The 27,730-nt window shown below is 40.4% G+C and overlaps 1 protein-coding gene across 9 annotated transcripts in view; it reads left to right on the top strand.

The window, feature by feature from the left end:
* The window catches only part of map4k4 (mitogen-activated protein kinase kinase kinase kinase 4), a 62,044-nt gene that overhangs the window by 2,043 nt on the left and 32,271 nt on the right, over positions 1-27,730 (top strand). For all 9 annotated transcript variants that reach the window (XM_053496049.1, XM_053496048.1, XM_053496047.1 and 6 more), the window contains exons 3-9: positions 17,275-17,331; positions 21,081-21,206; positions 22,638-22,748; positions 23,076-23,166; positions 23,606-23,736; positions 26,584-26,638; positions 27,114-27,192. In XM_053496049.1, coding sequence (XP_053352024.1) covers positions 17,275-17,331; positions 21,081-21,206; positions 22,638-22,748; positions 23,076-23,166; positions 23,606-23,736; positions 26,584-26,638; positions 27,114-27,192 — 650 coding nt within the window. The remainder of the gene's footprint in view (positions 1-17,274; positions 17,332-21,080; positions 21,207-22,637; positions 22,749-23,075; positions 23,167-23,605; positions 23,737-26,583; positions 26,639-27,113; positions 27,193-27,730) is intronic.

Genomic DNA, 27,730 nt, shown 5'->3' with positions numbered 1-27,730 from the left:
GCCCTTTTTTTCCAAACTCAGTGAGTGAATTGGTCTCAGACCCACTCGTTACACACGCTTACACCAGTCTCAAAACACCACGAGTGCTTATTAGTAAAAAATTGTGCATTCGAAGCTATGCATGCCCACAGTATAAGCCGCGTGTACCAGTGTGCTCACTGTCGAGTTGAGTTTTGAGACTTTTAAGGAGGCGTTTAAGGCAGTAAAACGTCGTTTCTTTATCATCCTACAGGTGGCGCACTCTGAAGTATTTACACATGCTCATCCTGTGTGGTAGGAGTGAATTATTATAGAATTATATAAATTTGTTTAGAAATAATAATTACAGCGTATGAAAAAGATAGGCGCTGCTCAGTTAAATGTAAAACTTTGTATTTGTATGTAGTTTGTATTGTTTAAATGCTTTTTAAGTAAGAAACATAAATGTTATAAGGAACAAGCTACATTTAATTAATCATTGATGGTTTAAAAATGTAAAAATATTCTGGAAAAATATTAAATTGGGATATTTATAAAATCATGATACTCGTAGCATCACAATTTTAATTCAGTTGACTAATCGAGGTATCGTAATATCGTATCAGGAGGTGACTGGCGATTCCCATCCTTTGTGGAAGGTTAATTTATTTTCTGTTTGTTTAAAATTGTAACATTAAAAAAAGAAATGTATATAATTTTCTTTTCTGGATATTTATAAAATATAATTGAATACAGAATCGCGAAACAGATATCGGTATCGTGATCTCGTTGTATCGGGTGACCCCTGGTGATTCCTGTCCCTAATAATTAGGTGCTCTGATAGTTTGGATGTAAAGCCCATACACACACAGCAACATTTTGACTTTTACTGTAGAGAAAAAAAAGAAATCTAAGGAGTGTATCTGATGATTACATCATTGTGTTAGCTGGAGGTAAGGCAAATTAAAGTCAGACATGAATCACTTCAGGGTGTTCCGCTCCCGACAGGGTTCGCCCCAATCACAAGAGGACTCGCTCCAGCTTATCTCACACACCACTGCCTCCGCCAGAGTCATAAATTGTTTTGGTTAAACATGATAAGCTGAGAGGACGAGCATCAAAAAAATGCTTCACATCAGGTGAAGTAAAGCAGAGTGTGTCAGAGATATGGATACAACTCTAAAGGTTAATCATCACGCCGCCTCATGTTAATTATAAAGTAGAGATTTAGCAGGAATGACATGGGGCGAGTTCCTCTGTATCTCTCTCTTAGACCGAATGGTGACGTAGTAAATTCCTGAGTGACCAATGTCACTGTATAAGATCAATCTTTATACTTTAATTCATTATAAAGCAGTGCGGCTCCTTTTAATCACCGTGGGCAGTAATTTACACACAGTTGAGAATTATCTAAAGTTTGTCAGCAATGTAGGCATTTTTTTTGAGTACATATGAGGTGATCAATAAATAAATATTGGCTTAATGAGATCATTTGCCCCAATCATTTGCTGTTCGCCTCAAAAAATGTTTGAATACAAATTTGAATAGTTATAAATAGCTGTCTGTGTAAGAGATATTGAGAAACTTGTGCTTTCTTCAGCTGGTGTTTAAATACAATCTGGACGAAACTGACTAGCCAGTGTTAGTTAACATGTTCAGGGAATTATTTTTGCCTCCAGCTCTGCTCCGCCCACAGTGATTGAAATAAAAACGATTGGGCTAAATAAAACTAAATACATATAAAGGAAAAAGGATTTTTTAAGCCAGAAATTAAGAGTACAGCGATTATGATTAAGGTTAACGATCGGCTGAACCCTCCTCTGTAACAGATACGGACTTGCAAAGGCGGCTCAATGGAGCGTAAGCCCGTTGCTTATAACATTAGTTTTCTCACTTAAAAAAAACAAAAAACAAGCACAGCTTTTAAACAATACAAGCTCACTTCAATACAAGAGTTTAACATTATTCACTGAGCAGTGTGTATCTCTGTTATCTGCCATAATTATTATTTCTAAACAAACTTGGCAAATAATTTACTCTGACCACACGGGATGAAAAGTGTAAATAGTTTACCTGTAGCATTATAATGAAACGGCGATGTTGTACCTTCTCAAACGCCTCCAAAATCTCCAACAGTGAGTGCGCGGGTTGAGGGGCTGCGAGCAGAACGATTATAACGAAGGCACACGAGGTTTCTAATGCACACGATTTCTTGCTAATTAGCGCTTGCAGTGTTTTGAGACTGGTATAAGGGCGTGTATAAGTGGGCTTTGAGACTAATGCCCTCAGAAAAACAGACAGTTCTGGTCACTGACTGATCAACCGTTTATCACTATTACTGTATAAACATAATAGGTTTTTTAAAAAAATCGATCGTGAATCACCACACAAGAGAGTTGCTTATCATAACGTTTTTTTCGCCCCATCTCTATTGGATACAATCCCAGGCATCCAGTGTGTCAGTGCATCACATGCATAAATAAAAGAATGCAGATGTCGCACATTCCCATGATCCTGTGCTGCGTCTGTCCTACCCTACACATGCAGAAATTATATTTTTGCTCTCAGAATCTTTCACACACATGCGCTATGATTGCTCAGGGTTGCCAGATCACACCTAAAAAATAATTTCTAGGCAACTCTTAGTCATAAGGAAAGTACAGACAGTTTAAAGCTGAATGTTGAATCTCGGCCTTAATTCTGATCAGGTTTTGTATCAGTGATCAGATAACAGGGTGTGTAACATAATGACAGCCTGACGCACCGAGTCACCGTGTAACACAGTCTGGTCATCGGGTTTTCAGGGAAAATATGTTCAAGGCATTATTTGAATTATATTTAAATATTTAAATATTCAACCTGCAAAACGCGAGCACACACACACACACACATATATATATATATATATATATATATATACACACACACCAATGCACACATCCCTCTCTTCTATGTGTTCATTTCATTAGTGTCTTACTGAGGTGTTGAGTTATTTACAGCAGCTTTAACTATTTTTGTGATGTGTGATGTTAGTCTCTTATAAAGACAGACAAAGGTCTCTTTCGATCATGTGCTTGTGTGTATACGAGGGCAGTACCTGCGTACAGTCTAGAGCTTTATTTTGGCCAAACTGTGCTATCGGTGCTAAAAAGTGAATTTTCAGACAGGATTATCTAACATTATTTTTCATAATACTTAATGCTTCTTATCTCTCGATCCATGCTTTGTTTTTTTTTTTATAAATATGCATACACATTTATATTTTTATCAGAAAAAAAGAAACGCGTTTGCTAAATACAATTTCGCGCCCTTTTATGTTTTTAGTGTCTGTTTTTTTTTTTATTCTAATCTTTTCAATTATTTTTCTTAATGATTTTAACTGTTATTCAGATAAAACTTGGTTTCACATGAAAAGACACAAACCTAAAAAAGTGTTTTATTCTAAAATGCTAAATTGTTAACATATTGCAACATGAATTTGACATGGTTACATGGGAACAAAAAATCAATTTTGCAGCAATTATTACAGGTCTTACACCTCTAGAAGCATACACCAATTTTAGTGTTAATACTCATAAAGAAATATAAAAAATTATTAGCATTTTAAATGATGATTTTTTTTTAAGCGAGACAGTACAACACTGAAAAATTTCCATTTTTAGGTCTCATATAAAATGATCTTTCCAAACGGCCTAAGTTAGTAACTTAAAATGTTTAGGGAAGCAAGACTGATCACTTTTTTAAATATATTTATGTAAACTTTTATTTTATTCAGTTTTATTGATAAAGTTTGAAAAGTGTGAGGAAATGCGTATAAATTATAATTCAGTTTTTTATTTTACAAATTGATTTTCTTAAAAGTTATATAATCTTTTGCAGGATATACAAAAGGTATTTTGGTAACTTTAGAGATTAGTGCTGCTTTGGTTTATATGTGGTTGGTGCTTTAGACCGGAGTTGGACCGGAGTCATAAAAAAAATAATTATACTTCAAAATCTGTCAGTTGTTTAACGTGTCAAAATCAGACAGTGATGCTGATGAGCAGTGTGCAAAAATCTGTTCAACTCGACAGTCGGTGTCTTAATCATGAACAGGTCACATGACCATAACATGTATTTCTACTAGTCATTGTAGTGACATTCTAGATTTGGACTAAAACCCCAGTTATAGTCCAGTAACACACACAGGAAGCTCAAACGTCACAACCCAACATGTACGTCATTCTGTGTTAATTGTCTAAAACTCCAATAACTGTTTAGAAACATTGGTGTTTTATGCATCATGACGCACCACAACACAGTGACTTTAGAACGACTCTCGTCCACACACACACACACAGCTGATCCCACACTGTCTCTTTGTGCCTCAGAGTCAGCGCTCCTCCACAGGACCACACCCCACACACACACACACATATGTACACCCAGCTTTCACACACAAGTTTTCTCCTCGTTTCCTTCTCTGATATGGATATTGTCATTTCTACCCTCGAGCGAACTCTCACCCATCACGCAACAGCTACAAACAGGGCAGTGTGGGACAAACACATGCCTCCTCAAAGACACGCCAAGCCGACCTCAGTGTCTCTTACTAAAGAGGGGCGGAGCTTATAGTTGGAGGTTGTACACGAACACATTCCTCATGTTTGTGATCTGGATCTAGTAAACGTCTGATATTTAGGGGAATCCTGAGGGACTTGATATTCCATTAATATACAAAATTAACTAATTTCATTAACATACTGAAGCCTGTCATTTTGTTGCACTTTATTATCTATATTTGTTATATATGTCACTTTACTCATGAGTGTAATCTCTTGCTGATGTCACTACACCCCATTTAACGCCCCCACTGGAGCGCAGCTGACACAGTGTGAATTTGTTTTATTCAAGATTCAAAAAATCCCAGAGGGAAAGTGCTTATGGACAGATATCAAAACCGTGTGTGGGATTGTATCGTATAAACATTGTGATCTCAAGATCTGTTATCTCACATCTTGATTAGAAAGAGTTAACTGTTTAAACTCCATTCTTAAGAGAGAGAAGTTATTCTGGGATGTTTTTTTTTGGGGTTCCTGGTTCCATCTTGAGCTTGGAGAACTCGCTTAAATGTTCCTCCTGATGTCTCGTTTCCTCCCATCATCTCCTGTATCATTATGTATCCCATACGTCATGGTCACTGTTCCCGGTTTAACACAGTAAGAGTGAGGAGAAGGAACTGGTGCAGCAATTGTATGTTTTATTTCATCAGAGTTCATTTGGAATGTCTGACTTTGCGTGTTTGATGAGCTGCTGATCATCTCCTGCAGAAGTGAAGATGTTTCACTTCTAGGTGCTTGTTGGTGAGGGTCCATAAATATCTTCTGTAGTCTGAATGAGTGGTTTTGTCGAGGCTTACTTCAGTCCCAGGGTTAAGAGGCCCTACTCTCGAGGAGCTCCCCGAGAACTTTATTCTTGGGCGAGGTGGATTTTCGAGCAGGAGAGAGTGCAAGTGTTTTAATGTAGTTAAAGTTGTAACAGTTGGTCTCTCATTGTGTGGCTCTTCTTCCTCAGAGGTCTGAAGATCTTCTTACCCTTAGGACAAGTGATTGTGCCCAGTCTTACATCTGGCACAGGTGGTATGCATGGATTTGTCGCTGGCCATGGTGCTGATGTGTTCCAGTGGTGCTTCAGGTGTGTGTGCGGGGGGGATCCAGTGAGTCCTGATCACGCCTTCTGTTTCACGAGAAGCTGTGACACGCTGTCCGAGCCTGTTTTTGCACGGTGCTAAATCATATTAAAAGTCTTTAATGTTTACTGCATCGTGATGAATTTTAATCCATACAGATTTACAGGTAAATGACGATGTTAGATGTTGGAGTTACCTTGCTGTACCACTGCACAGATGTTTCAGTTTTGGTTTGATTGACTTAAACACCGCTTCTGTTATACTGAACTTCAATCCTCCTGACACTCAGTATGACCTGATATCACTGAAATGAAGATGGGTTCCCTGTTCAGTCTGGTTCCTTTCAAGGTTTTTCCCGTTGTCATCTCTGGGAGTTTTTCCCTCATCACCGTCGCTAGGGCTAAACGATTCTCGAGTAATTCGATTACAAAAAATGATCGAAGCAAAATTCTGCCTCGAAGCTTCTTTTAATTAATTTTAAAAGCTTGCGTTATGTTTTTGCGCAATTATTTGTTTGGAATAACACAGTGCACATCCAGGTGAAGAAGCGCTTATGTCACCCACAAAGCGGAAGGAGACGCAAACAGTTCGCTGTGTATTGATTTGATAGAGCGTTTTGTTACGGTCTGCAAAATGGAAGGAAGGGATGAAAATATCAGCGAGCCAAGAGAAGAAGAAACCAGCAAGAGAAAACAACAGAAATTGTCAGTAAAGGCTTATGTTATGTCTGAGCTGTAGATTTTGAAACCCTTTAGTTTTGAAAATTAAGTTGCACAACGTAGTGTTTTTGTATAATTATTTATTTTAATGTATGCCTTAGTTTTATTTGATACTTTAAGTCATTTGAAATCCCCTTTCTTTTTTTTCCATCTGAGAAAAGGCTTTAAAATAAGAATTTATGGCACTGTAATGCACTTAATTCATCTCAGTCAACTTGAAGCTATTCCTTGTATTGTGAATAATAATAATGTTTATTTTTAATAAAATGTTGTATGCATTTAAAAAAGAAAAACAATTAATCCTTGTTTCTCTTAAATATTTTACATTTCTGTTTAATTAAGCAAAAGTACATTTCATCCGATTAATCAATTAACTTTTTGGTAGAATACTCGATTGCTTAAATTTTCGATAGCTATCATTGCCCTCGGCCCACTTATCAGGGAAAACCTGATCGTTCTGATTCGTGTGTGTGTGTATATATTTTTATTTGTAAGGCTGCTTTGTGACAGTGACCAATATTAAGAAGCGCTACATGAATAAAATTTAATTGAATTGAGCTTGTGTGTGACCTGTCTGTGACTGATTGGACTGTTTTATACTATAAAGTATCCCATGATACAAGTACCAAATGTTTTACTCGTTTCCTTTCGAGACAGGAAGTCAGGGAGTTGAGTGTGTCAGAGGACTTGACTGGGTTTTCCATTCAGAGTTTTTAACTCACATGGTTTTGCGTTTAGTTTCTTGGCATGTGGATATCCAGACACAGCACCTCGGATTGGGACGGGGTCATGACCCTCAGGACTGAGAGCGTTAGTCTGACTACAGGGGAAGCTATTTAATGTGAGAGACTACAATAATACGGAACAAAACTCTTACACACAAACACACAGGATGGCCCTGATCCGACTCATATAATTATAGACCTGTTTTTGACACAAACATCCTGGAGGGAGATAATTGAGAAAAATGGTTCAAAACTTGAAGGAACCCAGCGTCTGGTTAAAGTCTGCGGGTTCTAGACAGCGGTTCTAGACAGTTTGCAGCAGAATGGTAATGATGATGATGATTTACTTCAGTTTGTTAGTCTCATTGTGTTTGATGTGATTATGGTTAAAGGTGGAAGTGGCATGTAGGAACTTAAATCAAAGCCACGTTCACTTAATTTTTAACTCCAGTATAGCGTCGCCGTGCTGTCCAAATGTTTATCGACCTGACTATAAGGCTGTAGCTATCGAATAAATTAGTAATCGAGTATTCTATCAAAACTTTTATCGGGTAATCTTCTAAAATATTCTTTTGCTTAATTAAACAGTAATGTAAAGTGTTTAAGACAAACAGATTAATTGGTTTTCTTTTTAAAACTTTTTTAATGCATACAGCATTTTATCAAAAATAAACATTATTTATAATACAAGGAATAGCTTAAAGTTTGAGATGACTTAAGTGCATTACAGTGCCATACATTTTATTTTAAAGCCTTTTCTCAGATGCAAAAACAAAAAAAAAAAGGTATTTCAAATGACTAAGTATCAAAAAAACTAATTAAAATAAAAAATTATACAAAAACACTAAGTTGTGCAACTAAACTTTCAGAACTAAAAGTTTGAAATCTACAGCTCGGGCATAGCATGAGCCTTTACTGACTTCTTATTGGAATGTTTTGTGATGACATTTAGGATGCAAAAATCCATGGACAGGAACAAGAGTTCATACGTTGTGTTTTAAGTCAAAATATTCATCAGAGTGTTAATGTCTCTCTGTTGGACGTGTGTGCACACTAGTCTTTAAAGGAGCATGTGATCGCAATGAAGAAAGGTAAGCCAGCTAACTGTTTGCGTCTCCTCCTCCTCGGTGTTTACTGGGGGCTTGTATCCGGCAGCGCACTGTGTCACACCAAACAAATAAGTGTGTAAAAACATAACGCAAGCTTTTAAAATTAACTAAAATAAGCTTTGCGGCAGAACATTTTGCTTCGATCATTTTTTGTAATCAAATTACATGAGTTACTCGAGGAATGGTTTCAGTTCTACCTGACTACACACACAAACACACACGCACGCATCCTGATTCGCCAAGAGCTTGTACAAAAATCTCTGAAAGGCCACTTTTCTGATTTCTCAGGGATTTGAATGCTTTACACACACACAAACACACACACACACACACACACACACACACACACATACACATCCATGTTTTTGCCTCCTCCTCCTCCTCCTGGACGCGGGCCCGGTGTCAGCTGACTGAAACCGAGGGCTGTGATTGGTTGTGGAGCCATGTGCATTTATCCTGTAGCTAGGCAGACTCCTCGACTCCCATGAGAATGCAGGCCTAAATTCCATTATATTCAACACACACACAGTCTTCTGCCACATTCAGTAAAGAGAGGTGTGTGTGTGTGTGTGTGTGTGTGTGTGTGCGTGTGTGTGTGTGTGTGTTTTTTACAGAGTTCTGATTTGCAACACACACAGGCCGAACCGTGGTGTGACAGTTCAGGTTTTAAGCACAATTTCTGTGTGTGTGCGTGTATACACGTTATGAATTTTAAACATCCTCCGTCTAGTCTCTGTAACACTCCATGAGTGTGTGTGTGTGAGAGACATTGTGATGGTGTGATATTGTACTCAGACGCTCTCTAACACCCAGCGGGACGCCTCACACTGACTCGTACTCTCGGCTCGTATTCTCCTGATCTGTTTTTCGTCAACGATTCTGACTTTGTAGAGCTATTAGGCACACACACACACATGCACGCATGCATAAAAGACATCCAAATATATTTAGCAAAATGTAAAGACTATTGATGCTGAGTGTGTGTAATTGTTTTTTTTTAAGTATTTTTTTGTTGAACAGAATTAACTTTAAAAAAAATTTTTATTCTGGCTTCACTTCAAAGCCTGAGGGGAAACATGCAGAGAGTCAGAGAATGATGTAACTCCTACTGGATGACCCTAAACATACTGCAGAGACCAAGAGTTATAGCAGGATGCAAAGACACATTGAGCACAACAGGTCTTTCTACTGGTGTGTGTGTGTGTGTGTGTGTGTGTGTGAGCGATAGAGGGCTATATAGGTAATGACCTGAACTTGAGCAAGGAACAGAAGCTTGTAAATTATGAGAGAATTATAAGCAATAGAGAAATGACGTTCATAGAGGGGAAACTTTTTGGGATTTATGTAACTCTTTGTTTATTCTCTTGTGGTATTTCACCTGTGACGTGAGAACAGTCGAGAGCTTGACATCAGTCATAATAAAAGTTTGTCCAGGATTCTGTTTTGTGTATTTCACTTCATCACGAGGAAGTAGGTCTGTACAGAAAGAGAGATGATGTGTACTACAGGCAACGCTGGTTAAGAAACTACTCTGTTTACTCTCTGCTTCTCTGTTGAACGTGCCGGAACACTTTGACTCCCGAGTCTGACTCCAGTCTGTTATCTCTCACGGCAGTGGTGTCTTGGTGAGTAATGCTCCGGGAAGAAGTGATGATCCACTCAGAGCTGATGCTGATTGAACCACTACTTCTCTTGCGGCTGTGAATCATCACAGCTTTGAGTTTGAAAAGTTTTGATTTTCTTTCGCTTTATGTTGTTTTTAAGGCTTTTCTCACACGATGCAGTTGTGCTCAGCTTGCACGTTGGTTGTTCCGTACCCGAATTCACTTGTATACACTCCGATACAACAGGGGGCAATAAGGCACCGACCCTCTCTCCTGCCTTCCTGCTTCATTAGTTATGAGGATGAGGTGAGACGTAGAGGAAGGAACATCTTCAACACGTGGAATAGAAGTGGTCTGAAAAATTATTTAAGCCTTATTGGATTTTTTTTTTTTTGCTTTACGTGTTTGGAAAATTGCAGTAAGTAATGTGATGACTTTAGAAGCTTCTGATAGGCTAATTGGGTCAATCGGGAGTGCACCTGTGGATGTATTTCAAGAGCTACCTTCAATTCCACTGCCTCTTTGTTTGATTATTATGTGAAAAAAGAAATTCATCTGGTTCATCTTTGGGAACAATTTCCAAATTCCTGAAGGTACCACGTTCATCTGTACAGACAATATGATGCAAGTATAAACACCACGCATCATCAGGAAGGAGACATGTAACTCGGAACAAAAAGTACTAATCAATCCCAGAACTGCAGTAAAGGGCATCGTGAAGACACTGAGGGAAAGTATTTTTATTCACATTACAACAGCACCGATATCAACATAACCTGAAAGCTGAAAGGCTATTCAGCAAAGAGGGATCCACTGCTCCAAAACTGGGGTTAAAAAAAAAAAAGTCAGACTACAATTTGCAGCTGCACATGGGGACAGAGATCCTAAGTTTTTTTGAGAAATGTCCCCTTGACTGATGAAACAAGAATGTAAGTGTTTGGCTGCCTTATGTCTGGAGGAAAAGTTGGAAGGTTCACAAGCTGAAGAGGACCGCCCTAACCGTGAAGCACCGAAACGCAGCATCATGTTGTAGTGGTGGAAGGGGACTTTTGCTCCAGAGGGGGCTTTCACAAAATAGATCGGGAAAGGAAGATTATGTACATGTCGTTTTTGAGCTGCCAGTGATCCAGACTCCCTCTGCCCTCCGGACCTGTCTGACCCATCCTGGTGCCCCGCTTCTGGCTGAAGATCTCGTCACATGGATGCCCTGTGTGTCTCTCTGGGATGCGTCCGGTGTCTGGGAATGATTCTCTCTACCTAGAAGACGGTTCTGGCCTTGACTGGTGTTGGCAACTGTTTCACTGGGGACTTGACAGTTCGATAGTTCATGACTGGAACTTCTTACAAGTCTACCTGGGTCTTCAATAACTACCTGGACTCCATATTTATTAACATCAGTTAACATCAGCTATTATAGCTGAACTGCCTCCCACCCTACACACTGTATGAATGCAGATAATTTACTGCTTTCTGTTTCACCCAAATGAGGATGGGTTCCCTGTTGAGTCTGGTTCCTCTCAAGGTTTCTTCCTATTACCATCTCAGGGAGTTTTTCCTTTCCACTGTCGCCCTCGGCTTGCTCACCAGGGACAAACTGACCATTTTGATTCATACAAATTCACATTTCATACAAACTTAAATAATTCTTTTGACTGTGTAAAGCTGCTTCGCGGCAATGAAAATTGCTAAAAGCGCTATACAAATAAAATTGAATTGAATTGAATTGATTTCTATTGAAGCCATATCTCAGGACATCAGCCAGGAAGTTAAAGATTGGTCACAAATGGGTCTTCCAACTGGAAAATGAACAAAGCAATACCCCTAAAGTTGTGGAAAAATGGTGGAAAAAAGTCCTTGTGTTGGACCAACTCTGACCTCAACCCAATAGAAAATGTGAGAGAGAACTAAAAAAAGTGAGGAGGCCTACAAACCTGACTCAGTTACACCACTCTGTCAGGAGGAATGGGCTAAAATTCCTGAAACTTGTTGTAAGAAGTGTCTGGAAGGCGACCCAAAACATTTAACCCAAGTTACACAATTTATAGGCAATATCGCCAAATACTCACTAAACCCTGTGACCCACTGGGAATGTGATGAAAGAAAAAGGAGCTGAAGTAAATCTCTCTCTTCTCTCTTTATAAACTGACATTTCACAATCTTAAACAAAAAGTAGTGACCTTCAACTGACCGAAGACCAGAGAAGGTTTAATAAGATTTAAGTTAAAATGTATTTGGATAAAATACTGTAAATGTAAACTGAGAATTAATCAGATGCCAAATTTCAGTTTCAGATTTTTTTTTTCGCACACACTGTTGATTGCTTGATCAGTTTAATACTGTTTTTAATCATGAGATCTTCATGATCCTGCTCATAGAAGGGTGAGGTGAGAAGAAACATCACGCTTCTGCTCTGATCAGTAAAAGTCTAATGAAGTTTTTTGACTCTGGATTGATTTTCCCGTAGAGTAGTAAGCCTGCTTGCTCGCTCTCTCTCTCTCTCTCTCTCTCTCTCTCTCACACACACACACACACACACACGCGCGCGCTGGTGTTGGTGTCTATGGTAACGCCTCAGAGCTATTTCAGGCCGAGGCGACGGGGTGAATTCTCTGTGAGCTGGAGGCCTTCTCACGCTCCCTGGTGTTTGAGTTCAGCTCGTTTATGCAGCTGAACAGAACACTAATTACAATCCAGACTCGTCACGCCAGAGTTTAGCATAAACAGAGTTTTATCATTTTAAGCTAAGGTTGTCTCAGAGCTTATACTGAAACGTCTTTATTCTCGTGTTGAAAAAGATCATTTAAACACATCCCGTGGTCCTAATATTTAGAGTTTAACACACATCACACATTGGTAAAGGAAATTGTGTGTGTGTGTGTGTGTGTGTGTGTGTGTCCGGTGAGCTGCAAGGCCGTTCTCATCTGGTACCAACAACCTGCAGTTTACTGACGTTTGATATGAACATGAACCTGGAGCTCTTCACTTGCGCTGCATCGCTCTGCTGCCTTGTAATTGGACGATAACTTACAAATTTAACAATTGATTTTTCTGTCTTTTTTTTATATTTAGTTTTTTCGCACTTTGTGCAAGATCTAGTGAAGACATTCCATCATGGGTCCCAAAAGTGTTAGCGAGGACTGTTTCAGTCGATGAAGATTCACAAAATCCACAGAATTATTTTCACCATTTTATCCCAAAACTTTTTTTTTTTTTTTTGATCCACGTTCTTTTTATTGGACATGATGGTACCTGAGAAAGTAAACAAAAACAAATAGATTACATTGGCTGGAGACTGTGAGACCGACCAACCAAAAAAAAGTTACGATTCATCAGCCTAAAACCACACAGCGACAGAACTATCACAATACACATTACAATGCACGTGAGCTACTTCTGTGGTCATAGAACCGTGGTTCCTCTGTTCTTATCTGTGGAAATTCATAACTCCAATGTTTGCAAGTCAGGGATTACCTGTGTATTGTGTGTAGTGTGTGTGTAGTAGGGCTGCAACAACGCATCGATAAAAATCGATTACTAAAAGCAACGAATTTCATAATCGATTCATTGTGTCGTGCGACGCGGAGACATTTGATTATTTAAAGAAAAAACTTTAGTTGAGCGCGGAGCGAAGTGAACACACTCGGTCTCGCGCACTGATGCTAGCAGAGTCCAGCGCCTTATAGACAGGGCGGAGCAAAAATTATTTTAAGAAGCCCAGAGCGGAGGCAGTGGAAAGATACATAGCGGAGGCAGAGAAATCCGTAATTAGGTAAATGTCTGCCCTGTCTTAGTGCGCGTCTCTTACTGGTATAATCAATATCCGTGCACGCATGTACTGTTTACTATGACACTGTGACTGTGTGTGTGTAAAACATATTTTATCTTATGTTTGTATGTGTGTGTGTGTGTGTGTGTACAGCGTGCGTGTAAAGCAAAAGCAAGTCTCATTAGAGACGTTAAAAATCCATGTTTTCTCTCTGCTCAAGGACCCCTCCTCCTTTCACCTTCACAGACACACACACACACACACACACTCACACACACACACTCTCTGCTCTACACAGAAACACTGCTCTGTCGCAGTTCTTTTCAAAGGTAAAGTGCAGGTCAATTTGTTTTATTTTTAAAAATAAAATTTGTTAAATTTAAAAAATGTAATTTGGTTTATGAGTGTTTTGGAATATGAGCCGCTTCCGAAACTAATTATGCTCGTAATCCAAGGTTCCACTGTATATATTTGGCAGATGTAAAGCATGCATGTCTGTTTGTGTTAGTTCATTTTTATTTAATTTTATTAGTATTATAACAGCTCAAGAAGCAACATGTTTGTGCACTTTTCACAGATTTTAGTTCTGTTTTAGAATTGAAAGTGTTGGAAATGAATGATTTTATTGGGTTTTTGTCTTTTATCCGATTAATCGGAAAAATAATCGACAGATAAATCGTTCATTAAAATAATCGTTAGTTGCAGCCCTAGTGTGTGTGTGTGTGTGTGTGTTATTGTGTGTTTTTGTTTTGTTTGTGTGTGTGTGTAAACATATATTAAATATATGGATGTGTGTTCAGGTGATATTAAGAGAGCAATGATGTCATTAAACGAGATCCAAATGTACAGTCAGTGGGAGTCTGGAAAACACACACACACATACGCGCACACAAATGCTGTGTCACTTTTTGTCCCAGAAATCGCTTTTCCATCACTCTTCACTCGTTTAGAAACTCCCCTCCTTTTTCTCGTCTTTTCTTTCTCATGATTTGTCTTTGTGCTTCTGTCTCATGTCTCTCTCTCCTCTCTCTCTGAGTGTTTTTTCCTTGCCCCCTGTCCCTGCCCACTTTGTTTCTCCCACACGGTTAACCCTTGCAGTGCCGTGTGTGTGTTCTGCTCGGCTGATGTGTGGGTTAACAGCTGGAGGGAGGAGGACAGGAGCTGGTTAAAAAGCTACAGCACTATTTATAGCCGTGCCAGCACTGAGGGACTGGAGCTCTGTGTGTGTGTGTGTGGCAGGGGGCTCCTTAAATCTCAGATAATGGACAAAGCCTGGTCCTGTTCGCTTTTACAGTTTAGCCAGTGTGTGTTCACGTGAGAAATCTCGTATGAGAACATCAACACATCTGTTAACTATGACAGTTTAAAGACATGTGTGTGTTTTTATATTTTACACAGGATCAAGGCACTATATATGTACAGTATATATACAGTATATTTGTAAATCGAAAGATGTTTATCTGCTGCTGTGTGTGTGAACCGAAGTGATTAACAGCTAATCATGTAGCAGATGAGTGTCTAAACATGTAAACTGACTAATTTGTGTCAGAGAGACAGGTTTTTAATGACCCATGTGTCGGTTAGCATGTCTATGTCCACATGTCCCTCATACGGAGACGCAGTGTCAGGACAGAGACGTGTCCGGTGTCATGGGCGAGTGACTTTTGATCATCTTTCTGTATTTCTTTGTTGTTAAATAAATGGTTTTTACTAGGGCCGTGCAGAGACATTTAAAGGGACGGGTGCTCAAAGTTGAAAAAGATAGAACAGGCTGAATAACAACAACTCACGTTCATGACGAATCTAATATGGAATTGCATCATACTGTATGGACTGTCATCAGGTGGGGACAATGTACATGTGTTAATGTAACCTGTGCTCTTTGTAATCCAGCTTATGAGGGATTCACTGCCTTTAGCAGCCTTACACAGGTCCTTTTGTTTCTTCCTCCTCTCCTTACGAGGCATGTCTGGAATATTTGTTGCGCTGTACACCCTATTTACTGTTTTGTTGCAGTCTGCACCTTTCAATTAATTCGCACCACCCAGCCTACAGAAAATGCATGTGCACTTTTTGAGCTCGTACCCGGCTCATAACGAGCGCGCTCTGCCCTCAAGGACGAGCATTGGTTAATGGCAGTCATGTGACTGATGCAAGCCAGATCCTTTTATTCAGCAAAATTGAGATTAATATTTACATTTTATTGTTGAGCGGCAAAGACAGGGCTCCATACGCACATACAAAAAAAAAAAGGGCACTTGAGGCATCCTGGAGGAAAGGGGCGGGTGCTCAAGCACCCTCCGCCCCAATGCACGTGCCTGGTTTTTACCTCCGATCATTCTGTGTAGCACACGACAGGCGTTCAAGTCAAACTAGGAATTTTGATTGTACATAAGACTGTGATGAGTTTAAACACACTTTTTATGTCTCTATATTCTCTATATCAATCCCTGATACACTAATGCTCTTATCTCAGTGTCTCACTGGTGCTTGGACCCCATCATGGTAGAAAGTTTTCTGTTTTTGTGCTTTACATTTGAACTGCTGGCCTCCCAGGAACTCCTTTAAAACATTTGGAAATGGCTCGGACTGGGGATGTGGAAAAAAACTGTACAGATCTATTATAAGTAATTGTCACTCTGTGCCCTTATCGGGTCATCAGGTGTGTTGTGTAGCGCTCGGTGAGTTTGTGTTTGTGTCCCGAACTTTAATGTTGGTGTAATGATGTCACAGCAAACTTTGAATCATGAAACTGGGAGCCGGGCTTTAAGAGGATAACATGATCAGGTGTTAGGATAGTGTTATTCATCATCATGGAAAGGGTTTATATTCCATTATATTCACACACACACACACACACACACACACACACACACGCGCACACACACACACACACACACACGTCTATCGTCTCCAGCACTAAATGACTACAAGTATTCGTTTGAGTCTCATCAGTTTTTTAGGTTCTAAAACGTTTCACGGATCAGTGTTCCGTCTGTCTCTTTGCAGAGTTGAGTTGTGCTGTTCACACTGGATCTGCGTTAGACCGTGTTCAGACGGCTAAAGGTCATCATATCTAGACTAGAATCTGATCTAATATGAACAGTAAAAAACACATTGTATCAAATTTTCCGATAAAATTCGATCGATCTTGTTAAAGGTGTGTCTCAGTCTGGACGCTCAAATCAAACTTTAAACTGTCCATTGCGTCACTCACAACATGACGAAGAAGTTTAAGTTCCCGATATCGTGCGGTTTGGAGAATCCATGGTCACCGTGCTTTAGGTGGTCGTGGAAGGTCTTATTTTCACTTTGGATGCTGTTGCTGTTAAATTTGTAAAAGCTATGTGATCAGGAAGAGTGTCCCTGGACATGGAGAACAGTCTGTCCTAAAGATCAGATCTGCGAAACAAATCAGATCGGCCTGCAGTCTGAACAAAACCTTAAAAAGCCTGTATTGTCACAGCAAAGCATCATGGGAGAAAGTCTGTGGTTCACAAGACTGTGTCTGAGTGTTCTTGTTTTTTTGTAAAACCAGATGTTTTCATCCTGCTGCTCGGGCATCACCACAGGGTGGCGTAGCAACACACACACACACACACACACACACACACACTAATGGAACCGTTAATCACACTAGTGTTCCCTTCATTGCGATACTGAACTCTTTCTGTTTGTATGTAGTCTTCACTCTCCACTCATTGTCTCCTCCTCTTTTTGTGCAGGGTCGACATGTCAAAACAGGACAGCTGGCCGCCATCAAGGTCATGGACGTCACCGAGGTAAGAAAGTCTCAAGTCTGATTGTTTCATCTGATTGCTGATGAGAGTCAAGTTTATTTTTATTAATTTACTCGATTAATTTACTTTGATCGATGTGATCGGTGGCCGTGACCTCCTGTGACCTCCTGAGAACCTGGTTTTAACCGTTAAACACGATCACATGACCATGTGTTTCATTAACGGGTCTTTACTTCACAGGTGCAGGTGATACCCAGACTCTCCATAAGAGCATGATCATGTGATCGAGTGCTTTATGGATGTATTCACTCTGTAGGATGATGAGAATCGGCCCTCTGGTGTTCAAATACTGAACTCGCACGTTCCCTCACAATCCTCACAATTTTGTTCTAGAACCCAACACTCTCATATATTACGTGTGCAATGATTAAAGCTTCTGACGTCATCAGTACGTATTTTATCCGCAGGGCTGAACGTCAGGGGTTTCCCACCTTAGTGTTCACTGGGAACTGGGATTTAAGGGATTTAGAGCCGTTTCAGAGACTGCTAAAGGTTTTACTTTACCACCAAAAAACACTTCATGTGGCAGCACGCGGCCACAGTTAAATCATTTTAAAGTCAGTCCATCATTTAGTGTTCTACACCTGAAACCTGCTGGAGTTTAATGGAGCTGGAGGAAAGCTGGAGTAAGAGACAGAAGTGTACAGTCGACCCCTGCGAAGTCACGGGTCAGAGTTCACCACCTCGGATTTTTCCTCAGAACAAAATTAATAAATGTTCGCGGGAAACCCCGAAAGACGGAAATATCCCACCCGCAATTGTTTGTATGGTCTTTTTTTCGTGGCAATATTTTTTTTTCATGCGTTTTAACGCTAAACTTTTAAGAACAATATAGTTTATTAAACAATATATGTTTTTTTTTTGTTTGTTTTTTTGACCATTTCCAAAACTTGTTTTTCCACAATTGGCGGGTGGAACATAAACACCCCGAATGTCAGGGGGTCGACCGTAAATGATCACTTTAATAAACAAACTGTAGGAGAGTGTCTCTTTGGGATGCGTCTCGTGTCTGGGGATGGTTCTCTCTACCTTGAAGACGGTTCTGGCCTCGACTGGTGTTGGCAGCTGTTTCTCTGAGGACTTGACCGTTTGATAGTTCAGAACCGGAACTTTATACAAGTCTACCTGAGTTTTCAATAACTAACTGGACTCCATATTAACATCAATTGTTTTGGCTGACCTGCCTGCCACCTAACACACAGTATGAATGCAGATCAATTCCTGCTCTCCGTTTCACCCAAATGAGGTTCCCTGTTGAGTCTGGTTCCTCTCAAGGTTTCTTCCTACTATCATCTCAGGGAGTTTTTCCTTGCCACTGTCGCCCTCGGCTTGCTCACCAGGGACTCACCAGGGACTATCTGACCATTTTTGTTTCATTTTTGTTCACATTCAAATTCCATACAAACTTAAATAATTCTTCTGCTTTGCAACAATGACGATTTCTTAAAGCGCTATACAAATAAAATTTAATTGAATTGATCTAAAGATTTAACAATAACAAGCAAATATAAAGGCGTTTTCACATCAGACCTCCGGGATCATTTCCGAGAACACTTCCAATATTGATTAGTGAGGAAACGATACGGTGTACGCGGGCACGGATTGAATCAGATACAGCAGCTAAACAAACCTGAAAGCTAAAGCACATCACCGTTCATACGTGACATCATCAGTGCCGTCTGTCTCCTCTGAAATCGGAGAAAATCTTAGAAATCACCGATCTTGACCTCTGACCTACACTGTCAGAGCCGATACAGTAGGAGGCGCGAGAGTGCCACTTGTGACGTTTTCCCCACAATCTCAGTAATGTTAGGTATCGCGCAAAAACTTCGGTAAACTTCCTTGTTCTGTTCCCCTCTTCCTGAGTACTTATGGTCCCAATCAGTCGTTCCTAATGTGAAAACGCCCTCACTGTGACGTCTGATGCTATCAAGATGACCAGCTTCAGCTTCTCTGTACGATTACAAATAATCCGACTGAACTCAGCATTGCAGTGTGTGTTTAACACAGAGCGTGAGGACGGCTGACCCCAGTGTACGATTACACTCCTGTTAAACACCGTAAACTGAGAAGCAGGAGGTCGCCGAGATCAGCAGGGAACACAAATAGTCATGTCTCTGATTAATTTATATTAAAGCAGTGGTGTTTATTTCTCTATCAGCACCCGTATCTACTGTACAAAACCCTCACCCTAAACCCCCACACTCAGAACCTCAACCCCCTGAACCCCATCCACTATGAAGGTGTTGGACAGTCCTGAAAAACGTACCAGATTTACTTCCGCTTTACAATGTCAGCTCCGTTAAACTTCCAATTCCAGACTAGTGCACTATGTAGGGTTTACAATCCCTTGTTCCAAACTCTGAGTAGTTCCCTTTGATCAGGAAATGAGGAGGGATTTAAGATCTAGCCATCGAGTTAGACGCTAGTTAGCGCCGTAGCCGTAAATAAGAATGTGGACGGTTCAGAGGCGCTTCAGAACGATGATCAGTGCAGAGACGGCGTGTTGTTTACGACGACGTAACGCTATCAGATGTGTTTTCCTTGCTAAAAGAGCTTCTGTGACTGGGTGTTTATGTGGGTTTTGGTAAACGCAGACTGACAGTGTCTCACTCTGTCTTCATGCTTATGTCAAAGTACTGAGAGTGTCTTATGAGAGACACATGAGTGTGTACCAGACCGCTTCTGTTTATCAGAGACATTTATTAGAGTTTAATCACTGTCCTGCGGCGTGTTCTCTCAGGACGTTCTGACCGTGGTGCGGGGACGAGCCCCATTAGGTACGCGTGTGAGTTTGTCCTTGAATGGAGAGGTGAGTCCAGGAACGGAGGAGGAATGTAGTGAAACGGAGAGAGAGACATGGGACACTGCAGGAGGAGGCGGAAAGAAAAAAAAAGGCATTTGAACAGGTGTGAGATGAGGTGGCAGACACACCGCCTGGAGTGTGTGTGTGTGTGTGTGTGAGAGAAAATCTGTAACACCTCTGTGTGCGTGAGTTCTCGAGTGTAAAAATGACAGGAGTGTAGTGTCGAGTATAGTTTAATAAAATAATCAAATTGGTTGATACTCTTTTTTTTTTTCTTTTTTTTTTCCTGTGTGTGTGTGTGAATCAGATCCAGTGATGCAGCACTGCGCCTGACCCACATACAGTTTCCTGTTAGATACAAAGAGAGCGGTGTGTGTGTGTGTGTGTGTGTTGAGTTGTGCATATTTTTACTTTTCTCTTTCCATAAGGAGGTTCAGCAGAAGTGCTGTGGGATTATGGGAAGGGCTAATGTTGTTCTCTCTTTTCCCTTCTCCTTTCTCTCTCTCTCTCTCTCTCTCTCTCTCTCTCTCTGCAAGATTCAAGGGTGTTTTATTGGTATGACTCTCTCTCTCTCTCTCTCTCTCTCTCTCTCTCCCCCCCCATTTTTCCCCCTCTCTTTGTGTAAGAGATGCATTTTCAAGAGAAGGATGATGTCACTCTGCTATATGGCCATAAATCTCCTCCCCCAATGTCTGTCTCTCTCTGTGAGAGATGCGTGAGATGTATGTGTGGTGACGGGTTTCTCAGGAGTCAGGCCCCCTGGGGAGTCACTCAGGCCTGTAAAGATGCTGAGTGTTTGCGTGTGATGTGTGGAGAAGCGTCTTGGCGTCTTGGCCTCGTGTGTTTCTCCTGATATGGTTTTGTTAATCACGTGTAATGACTCTGGATCGTCTCTCTCACACTCTGCTCTTTAATCTGTGTCCAGGATGAAGAGGAAGAAATCAAGCTGGAGATCAACATGCTGAAGAAATACTCGCACCATCGCAACATCGCCACCTACTACGGAGCATTCATCAAGAAGAGCCCGCCGGGGCACGACGACCAGCTCTGGGTCAGCCATGTTATATATACACACACACACACACACACACACACACATACAGGGTAAAGCTCCACCATCACTGAACATTTTGACCTCATGCTAATATTAAAGACGTAAAGACCACCGCCTGTATTTCTGAGAGGCTACATGTCTCCGGAGACCGAGCATAATCTGTGTTTCTTAACTCAGCCTCTTCTTCTGCTCAATGGTGCTGTTGTCAGCAAGCAGATAAACGGCATTCTGGGTAATGTAGGAAACCGTTAACTGGAGTAAAAATCTGCCCTGATGAAACTCTAACCCAGAGAAGTTCTGCCGTAGTTTTAATTCTATACATAACGCTGTTTGAGGTCAGGCGGAGTTTGCCCTTTAATCCCATGATGCACTGCAGTACGTTTCTGTGTGAACAGTCAGTGTGGTTATAACCGGACTGGACTATTTAATTAAACTACCCTCCGTGTCCCGGTACACAAACACGACAGTAAAGTTGGGCCGTGTCCCTTTGATTAGTGTTTTATTTAAGCTGTTACATCACAACAAACTGAAACGAGTGACAGACTAGTTAGCTTTACAGCGCTGCACGTTTCATACACACTTCACTTTTTGTACAGATGAGACGCACACTAACTATCTACTGTATGTCTGAGTTACATGTGCAGGAGAAGTTCGACTCCCAGACGCAGTATCAGCGTGTGTTTAGTGTGTATTGTTCAGACTGTGAAATGTTTGATTTAGGCCGATTTCAGTCAGACTAGGATGTTTACATTTATTTCAAGCTTTTGCTCGCAGATCGGATTTATATTTCAGATCAGGAAAAAAAGACTAGAGTCGAATGTCATTTTGTTATTACTTGTAGAAATTAAAAAACTTTGAGTGTGCGAGTGAGTGCATAACAATGTTTCACGAGCATACTCACGATTTACAATGTTTAAATAAAATATTCAATACTCAGTTATTAAATTGTTTTTTATTATTATATATTTTTTGAGACATGGACTGTTTGATTGTTCAGTTAATAAGGTACTTTAGTTTTAAGTATTTTCTTTATTTCATCAATAGTGCACGAAATAATAATTGTAATAATAATGACTTTATCTTGGTAATAGGACAGTTTGGCCAGTTTTAATGAAACAAAAACTGTGTGTGTGTGTGTAGTTGGGCTCCTGTATGAGCTCATGTTATTTGGGCTGGTTTTTATCAGACTGAGCAGAGTTTCAGCACTACATAGGGGGATTTGTCCAGTGAGACTTGGCAGCCCACTTGTAAGCAGAAAGCAACTATGAGAGAGAGAGAGAGTTTACAGTCGATTAGTGAGCATGCAAGAAAGAAAAAAAAACAACCATATTATATTAAAGTGTCTTCATGCTGAGAATCTGATCTACTGAAGTTGCCTGTGTCAAACTGTGTGTGTGTGTGTGTGTGTGTGTGTGTGTGTGTGTGTAGTTGGTGATGGAGTTCTGTGGTGCTGGTTCCATCACAGACCTGGTAAAGAACACTAAAGGCAACTGGCTGAAGGAAGACTGGATCGCGTACATCTCCAGAGAAATCCTCAGGGTGAGTGCGCGCGCGAGTGAGTGCGCGCGCGCGCGAGTGAGTGCGCGAGTTCCTTGTCAGGGGTTGTAAATGACAAGTTTCTATACAATTCTCTCTATTTATATCTACAAATAAACATTTTGTTTTCAAGCTGCTCTGCAGAAGATATTCAGTTTTTCAAAATGTTTTCATTGTTTTACCTATTTCATAACCTCAAATAATGTGGTTTATTAATTCTACATATGTATTTTTTGTATTTCTTCAGCCTCCTAATATATGTGTGTGTGTGTGTGTGTGTGTGTGTGTGTGTGTGTGTGTGTGTGTGTGCGCGTGTGTGTTTCTCTAAAGGGCTTGGCTCATCTACACGCCCACCATGTTATCCACCGAGATATTAAAGGCCAGAACGTGCTGCTGACTGAAAACGCAGAAGTCAAACTGGGTGAGAGGAAATGTTACATATCACTGCTTTTGTGTTACACTTACCCAGCATGCACCACTGCAGAAAAAAACATCAGATAAAACCTCAGAGGGTTCAGGACGGTTTACTTCTGATCACATGACATAAGGTTTATATTATTAACAGTAACAACAGGAACTAAACTCATCATGATCAGCAATATTTAATATTACATTCAATTATTAAATTAAGAAGAAATGCTTATACGACTGTCTGTGGTCTAAAAATAGAAAACTTACACTAAAGATTATAAATATTACACAATTGAATGACAGATAAAGATAAAAAATAATAAAGTTTTAATAACACATATTTGATATTCATGTGAACTTTTTTATACTTTATGGAGGAATTTAAACACTTTGCTAATCTCACTGCTTGTGTGTGTGTGTGTGTGTGCGTGTGTGTTTGTGTCTCTCAGTTGACTTTGGTGTGAGTGCTCAGCTGGACCGCACCGTGGGCCGCAGGAATACTTTCATCGGAACACCATACTGGATGGCACCCGAAGTCATCGCCTGTGACGAAAACCCTGATGCTACCTACGACTACAGGGTACAACACACACACACACACACACACACACACACACACTACATCCGGAAAGTATTCACTTTTTGTTATGTTACAGCCTTATTCCAAAATAGGATTGAATTCATTATTTTCGTTAAAAATCCACAAACATCTCATAATAGCAACTTCAAGTTCAAATATATATATATATATATATATATATATATATATATATATATATATATTTAATATATATATATAGACACAAGTGATTTACAATGTAAACAAAAAACATAAAAACTCACATTAAAAAGAAATTATTACACATATTAAGTGCATCACAAAAGAACAACCAGGTAAACCTCGCTACTCCGGGTTAAACACCAGGGAGAAGAAGACAAGTCTTTAATTTAACTTTAAAAGTGAGAGGTCTGTAACAGACCGGAGCTTATGAGGTAGATTATTTCACAGTGTGAGGGCCGACACAGCGAATCCCCCCAGAGCTTGTGTTTTGACCGGAGCAGCTCCAGCATCAACTGATTCTACGACCTGAGTGGGCGACTGTGGCTGCGTTCAACAAACCAGTTCATTTCATTATGCTGGAGCTAAACTATTGAGAGACTTAAAAACCAATAAAAGTTTAAATTGGACCCAAATGTGGAAATAAATCAGATATGTGCTAATGTGATTGTCGTGTAAACAGACAGATCGGATTTCCTGAGTCATTGTGTTCTGTACGTCATTGAAACTGCGACTTCTTCGGGGTTTAATGACGTAGTGTTACTCTCCGGTGGAAGCGCATGTAAAATAACATCGCAGGTGACATGGAAGAGGAAAAAAGCTCCCCATCTTGTGTTAATGTGTATTAAGGCTAAATAACATTAAGAAATCAGTATTTGGTGAATGACGCATATACACAGGCTGCAATTATGGCGTTTTTTTTCCCCTCCTCCTACGTTTCAAAACCATGGTGACGCTTCGCGAACTTTGCGTATTTCGCCTTCGTCCGTCTTGGCTAGTATGGGAGGGACTTGGACACTGTCTCCTCCTTTGGTTTTTCTCTGTTTTATTACTTCTGTTTGACAAATTCGGTCACTTGTTCTGTATAATTTTTCCATTCAGTTTATGGTTTTGTTCACAATCACCTGATGAGAGATAATGAGCGACGCTTGGTACGGTTATACAGAGACCCGTTCACATCTCATGTCTTTCCCCCTCACACCACTTGTGTTTCAGCATGCCTTCTCTTTTGAAGTCCCTGGTTTGTTGTTTGTATATTTCTTATCTGGGTCAGATCCGACCTCTCTTACTATTTGTGCAGGTTCTGTGCTTACAATGATCTTACAGTTCATCCCATATGAGTTTTTAAAGTTTAGACGTTTAAAGAATTTCATGTGGTACTTAAGTAATGTGAATTTATTTGGTACATCTGTAATTAGTACTTAATGTGATTAAATTTGTTTTACTAAGAAACCTAAATGCTTACATATTTCTCTTTTTACGACTGTTCAGTTGTATACCAACATGCCTTTGATAATGTGAAAGAAGTTTGTTTGAAAACATTGCAAATTTACAAAGAAGAAAAAAATCATGTACGTAAGTATTCACATCCTCTGCTTAATAATTTGTTGAAGCACCTTTGCTGATTTTGGGGCAGTTTTTCCATCAGGTTAAATGGGGAGCGTCGGGGCACAGCCATTTTCAGATCTCTCCAAAGATGTTAAGTTGGGTTTGAATTTACTCAAGGGTGCTCAGAGTCGTTCCGTAGCCACTCCTTTGTTATCCTGGCTGTGCGCTGTGTGGGTGGGGTTTCTGTCCTGTTGGAAGGTGAACCGTTGCCCCAGTCTGAAGTCCAGAGGGTACTGGAACAGGTTTTCATCAAGTTTGTCTCTGTACATTGCTTCCTTTATCTTTCCTTTGGTTCTGACTAGTCTCCCAGTTCCTCCTGCTAAAAGACATCCCCACAGAGTGATGCTGCCACCACCACGCTTCACTGTGGGGCTGGTGTTGTCCAGGTGACAAACAGTGCTTGGTTTCCTCCGGAAATGACGATTGGCATTCAGCCCACTCTGTTTTTAATTAGACCAGAGAATTCCGCTTTAGCTTCTGTCTGGCCGTCTCTCGTTCAGCTTCCGTCTGGCCGCTCTACCACACAGGCCTGATTGGTGGAGTGCTACAGAGTCGTTCTTCTAGAAGGTTCTCCACAGAGACATGTGAGAGCTGTTTGAATGACTGTCGGGTTTTGCACTCTGTGGGACCTTTTATATAGACCTTTTATTTATATTTTATATAGGTGTGTGTGTGAGTTTGTTTGCAAATCATGTCCTAACAACTGAATTGCACTCAGGTGGACTTTAATCAATTTGTAGAAACATCTCAAGGATGATCAGTGGAGACAGGATGCACCTGAGCTCAATTTTGGGTGTTGTGGTAAAGCTCGTAAATACTTACTGTATGTACATGTGATTTCAAACAAGATTTCTGACAAACTTCTTTTATGTCATCATTATGGGGTGTTTGCAGAAATTTGAGGAAAATTATGAATTCCATCCTCTTTGGAATCAGGCTGTAACATACACAGACCATCAACACTGATTTAGAGTTCTTATCATCACTCTGTTTTCTGTTATGATTATTAGCGCTATGTCTTGCTCTGTAGCGTTATGTCTTGCTTTTCAGGCTGTTGGTGATATCACAGCACGTAATCATTGTAGTCCTGATCTGTACTGTACATGTGAGCACACACAAACCTGATTCATCTCAGAAGCCTTTCATGACCACTGCTTAAATCAGTTCACATTTCTTAGCTCAATTTTCACATTAGTTGCTAAAATATCCCCCCCTCTCTCTCTCTCTCTCTCTCTCTCTCTCTCTCTCTGTTTCATCCAGAGTGATCTGTGGTCTTGTGGAATCACGGCTATAGAGATGGCTGAAGGAGCACCGCGTAAGTGCAGACAGCTCAATACTGCAGCGCCTCTCTTTCTTTGTTCTCTGTGTTCTCTCTCTCTCTCTCTGTGTTCTCTCTCTCTCTCTCTCTGTGTTCTCTCTCTCTGTTCTTGTTCTCTCCCTCTCTCTCTGCTCTGTGTTCTCTCTTTCTCCCTCTCTCTCTCTCTCTCTCTCTCTCTCTCTGTGAAATGCTCATCTGTAACGCAGCCTCATGTTCTCTGTAATCTGTTAATGACTTGTGTAAAATCAAACAGTGATGTTCTTTAGATCAGAGTTGTTAATTGAGACTCTAATAACACATTAGTGATGTAAGTGAAGCTTGTCTGTGGAGTCAGATCGAGACTTTCAGTCGTGTGTCATTAGGGAGCTGGAGAGTCTTTACTGAAAGAATTAAATGTCTTTTTGTCATGATGCATGAATTGCTTTATTGTAAATGCGTATTTATTTATTTATTTATTTTTTTATGTGTGTAGCGCTGTGTGACATGCACCCGATGCGAGCGCTCTTCCTTATCCCCAGAAACCCTCCACCAAGGCTCAAGTCCAAGAAATGGTGAGTGTGTGCATGTGTGCGCGCGTCGCACCAGTTTGTGTTTTGAGCCTTCAGGTTAGCACATAACGACTAAACACACATTGTCCTTTTTACCTCTTTGCTGACCAAAGAGACGTGTAACGATCAGCTCACAGTTTAAACACATTGGCACATCATAGATGTACACGTGTTGAACCAGTTAGCTCTGAGTGAGTGTTGTAGAACTTATGGTAGGAACTTTCAGTGAACCTGGCGAACCTCTGGAGAGGAGACTGAAAGGATGTACTCCCCTAAACACATTGTAAATAATGAGGTGGTGGGGTGGGGTGGGATGGACGCCGAATGGGCGCAGGTCAGAGGTTTGACGCAGCTATTACAAGCAGACGTTGCAGGTAGTCTTATGAACATCCGAATTATAAACCTCCGCAGATATAAACAGGACGGTGTATCTTTTGTTTGATCGTGAACATTTGTAGACTTGAACAAATCACGGAATCGTCGGCTTCACCGTTTTTAATGAATAAGTCCGGGAGCACAAAAATAGAAAATGTCTATCCTG

The sequence above is a fragment of the Clarias gariepinus genome, chromosome 5, assembly GCF_024256425.1.
Source record: "Clarias gariepinus isolate MV-2021 ecotype Netherlands chromosome 5, CGAR_prim_01v2, whole genome shotgun sequence".
Taxonomy (NCBI): Eukaryota; Metazoa; Chordata; class Actinopteri; order Siluriformes; family Clariidae; genus Clarias; species Clarias gariepinus.
Note: the sequence above shows the minus strand (reverse complement) of the source record. Positions and strands in the feature narration are given on the sequence as shown.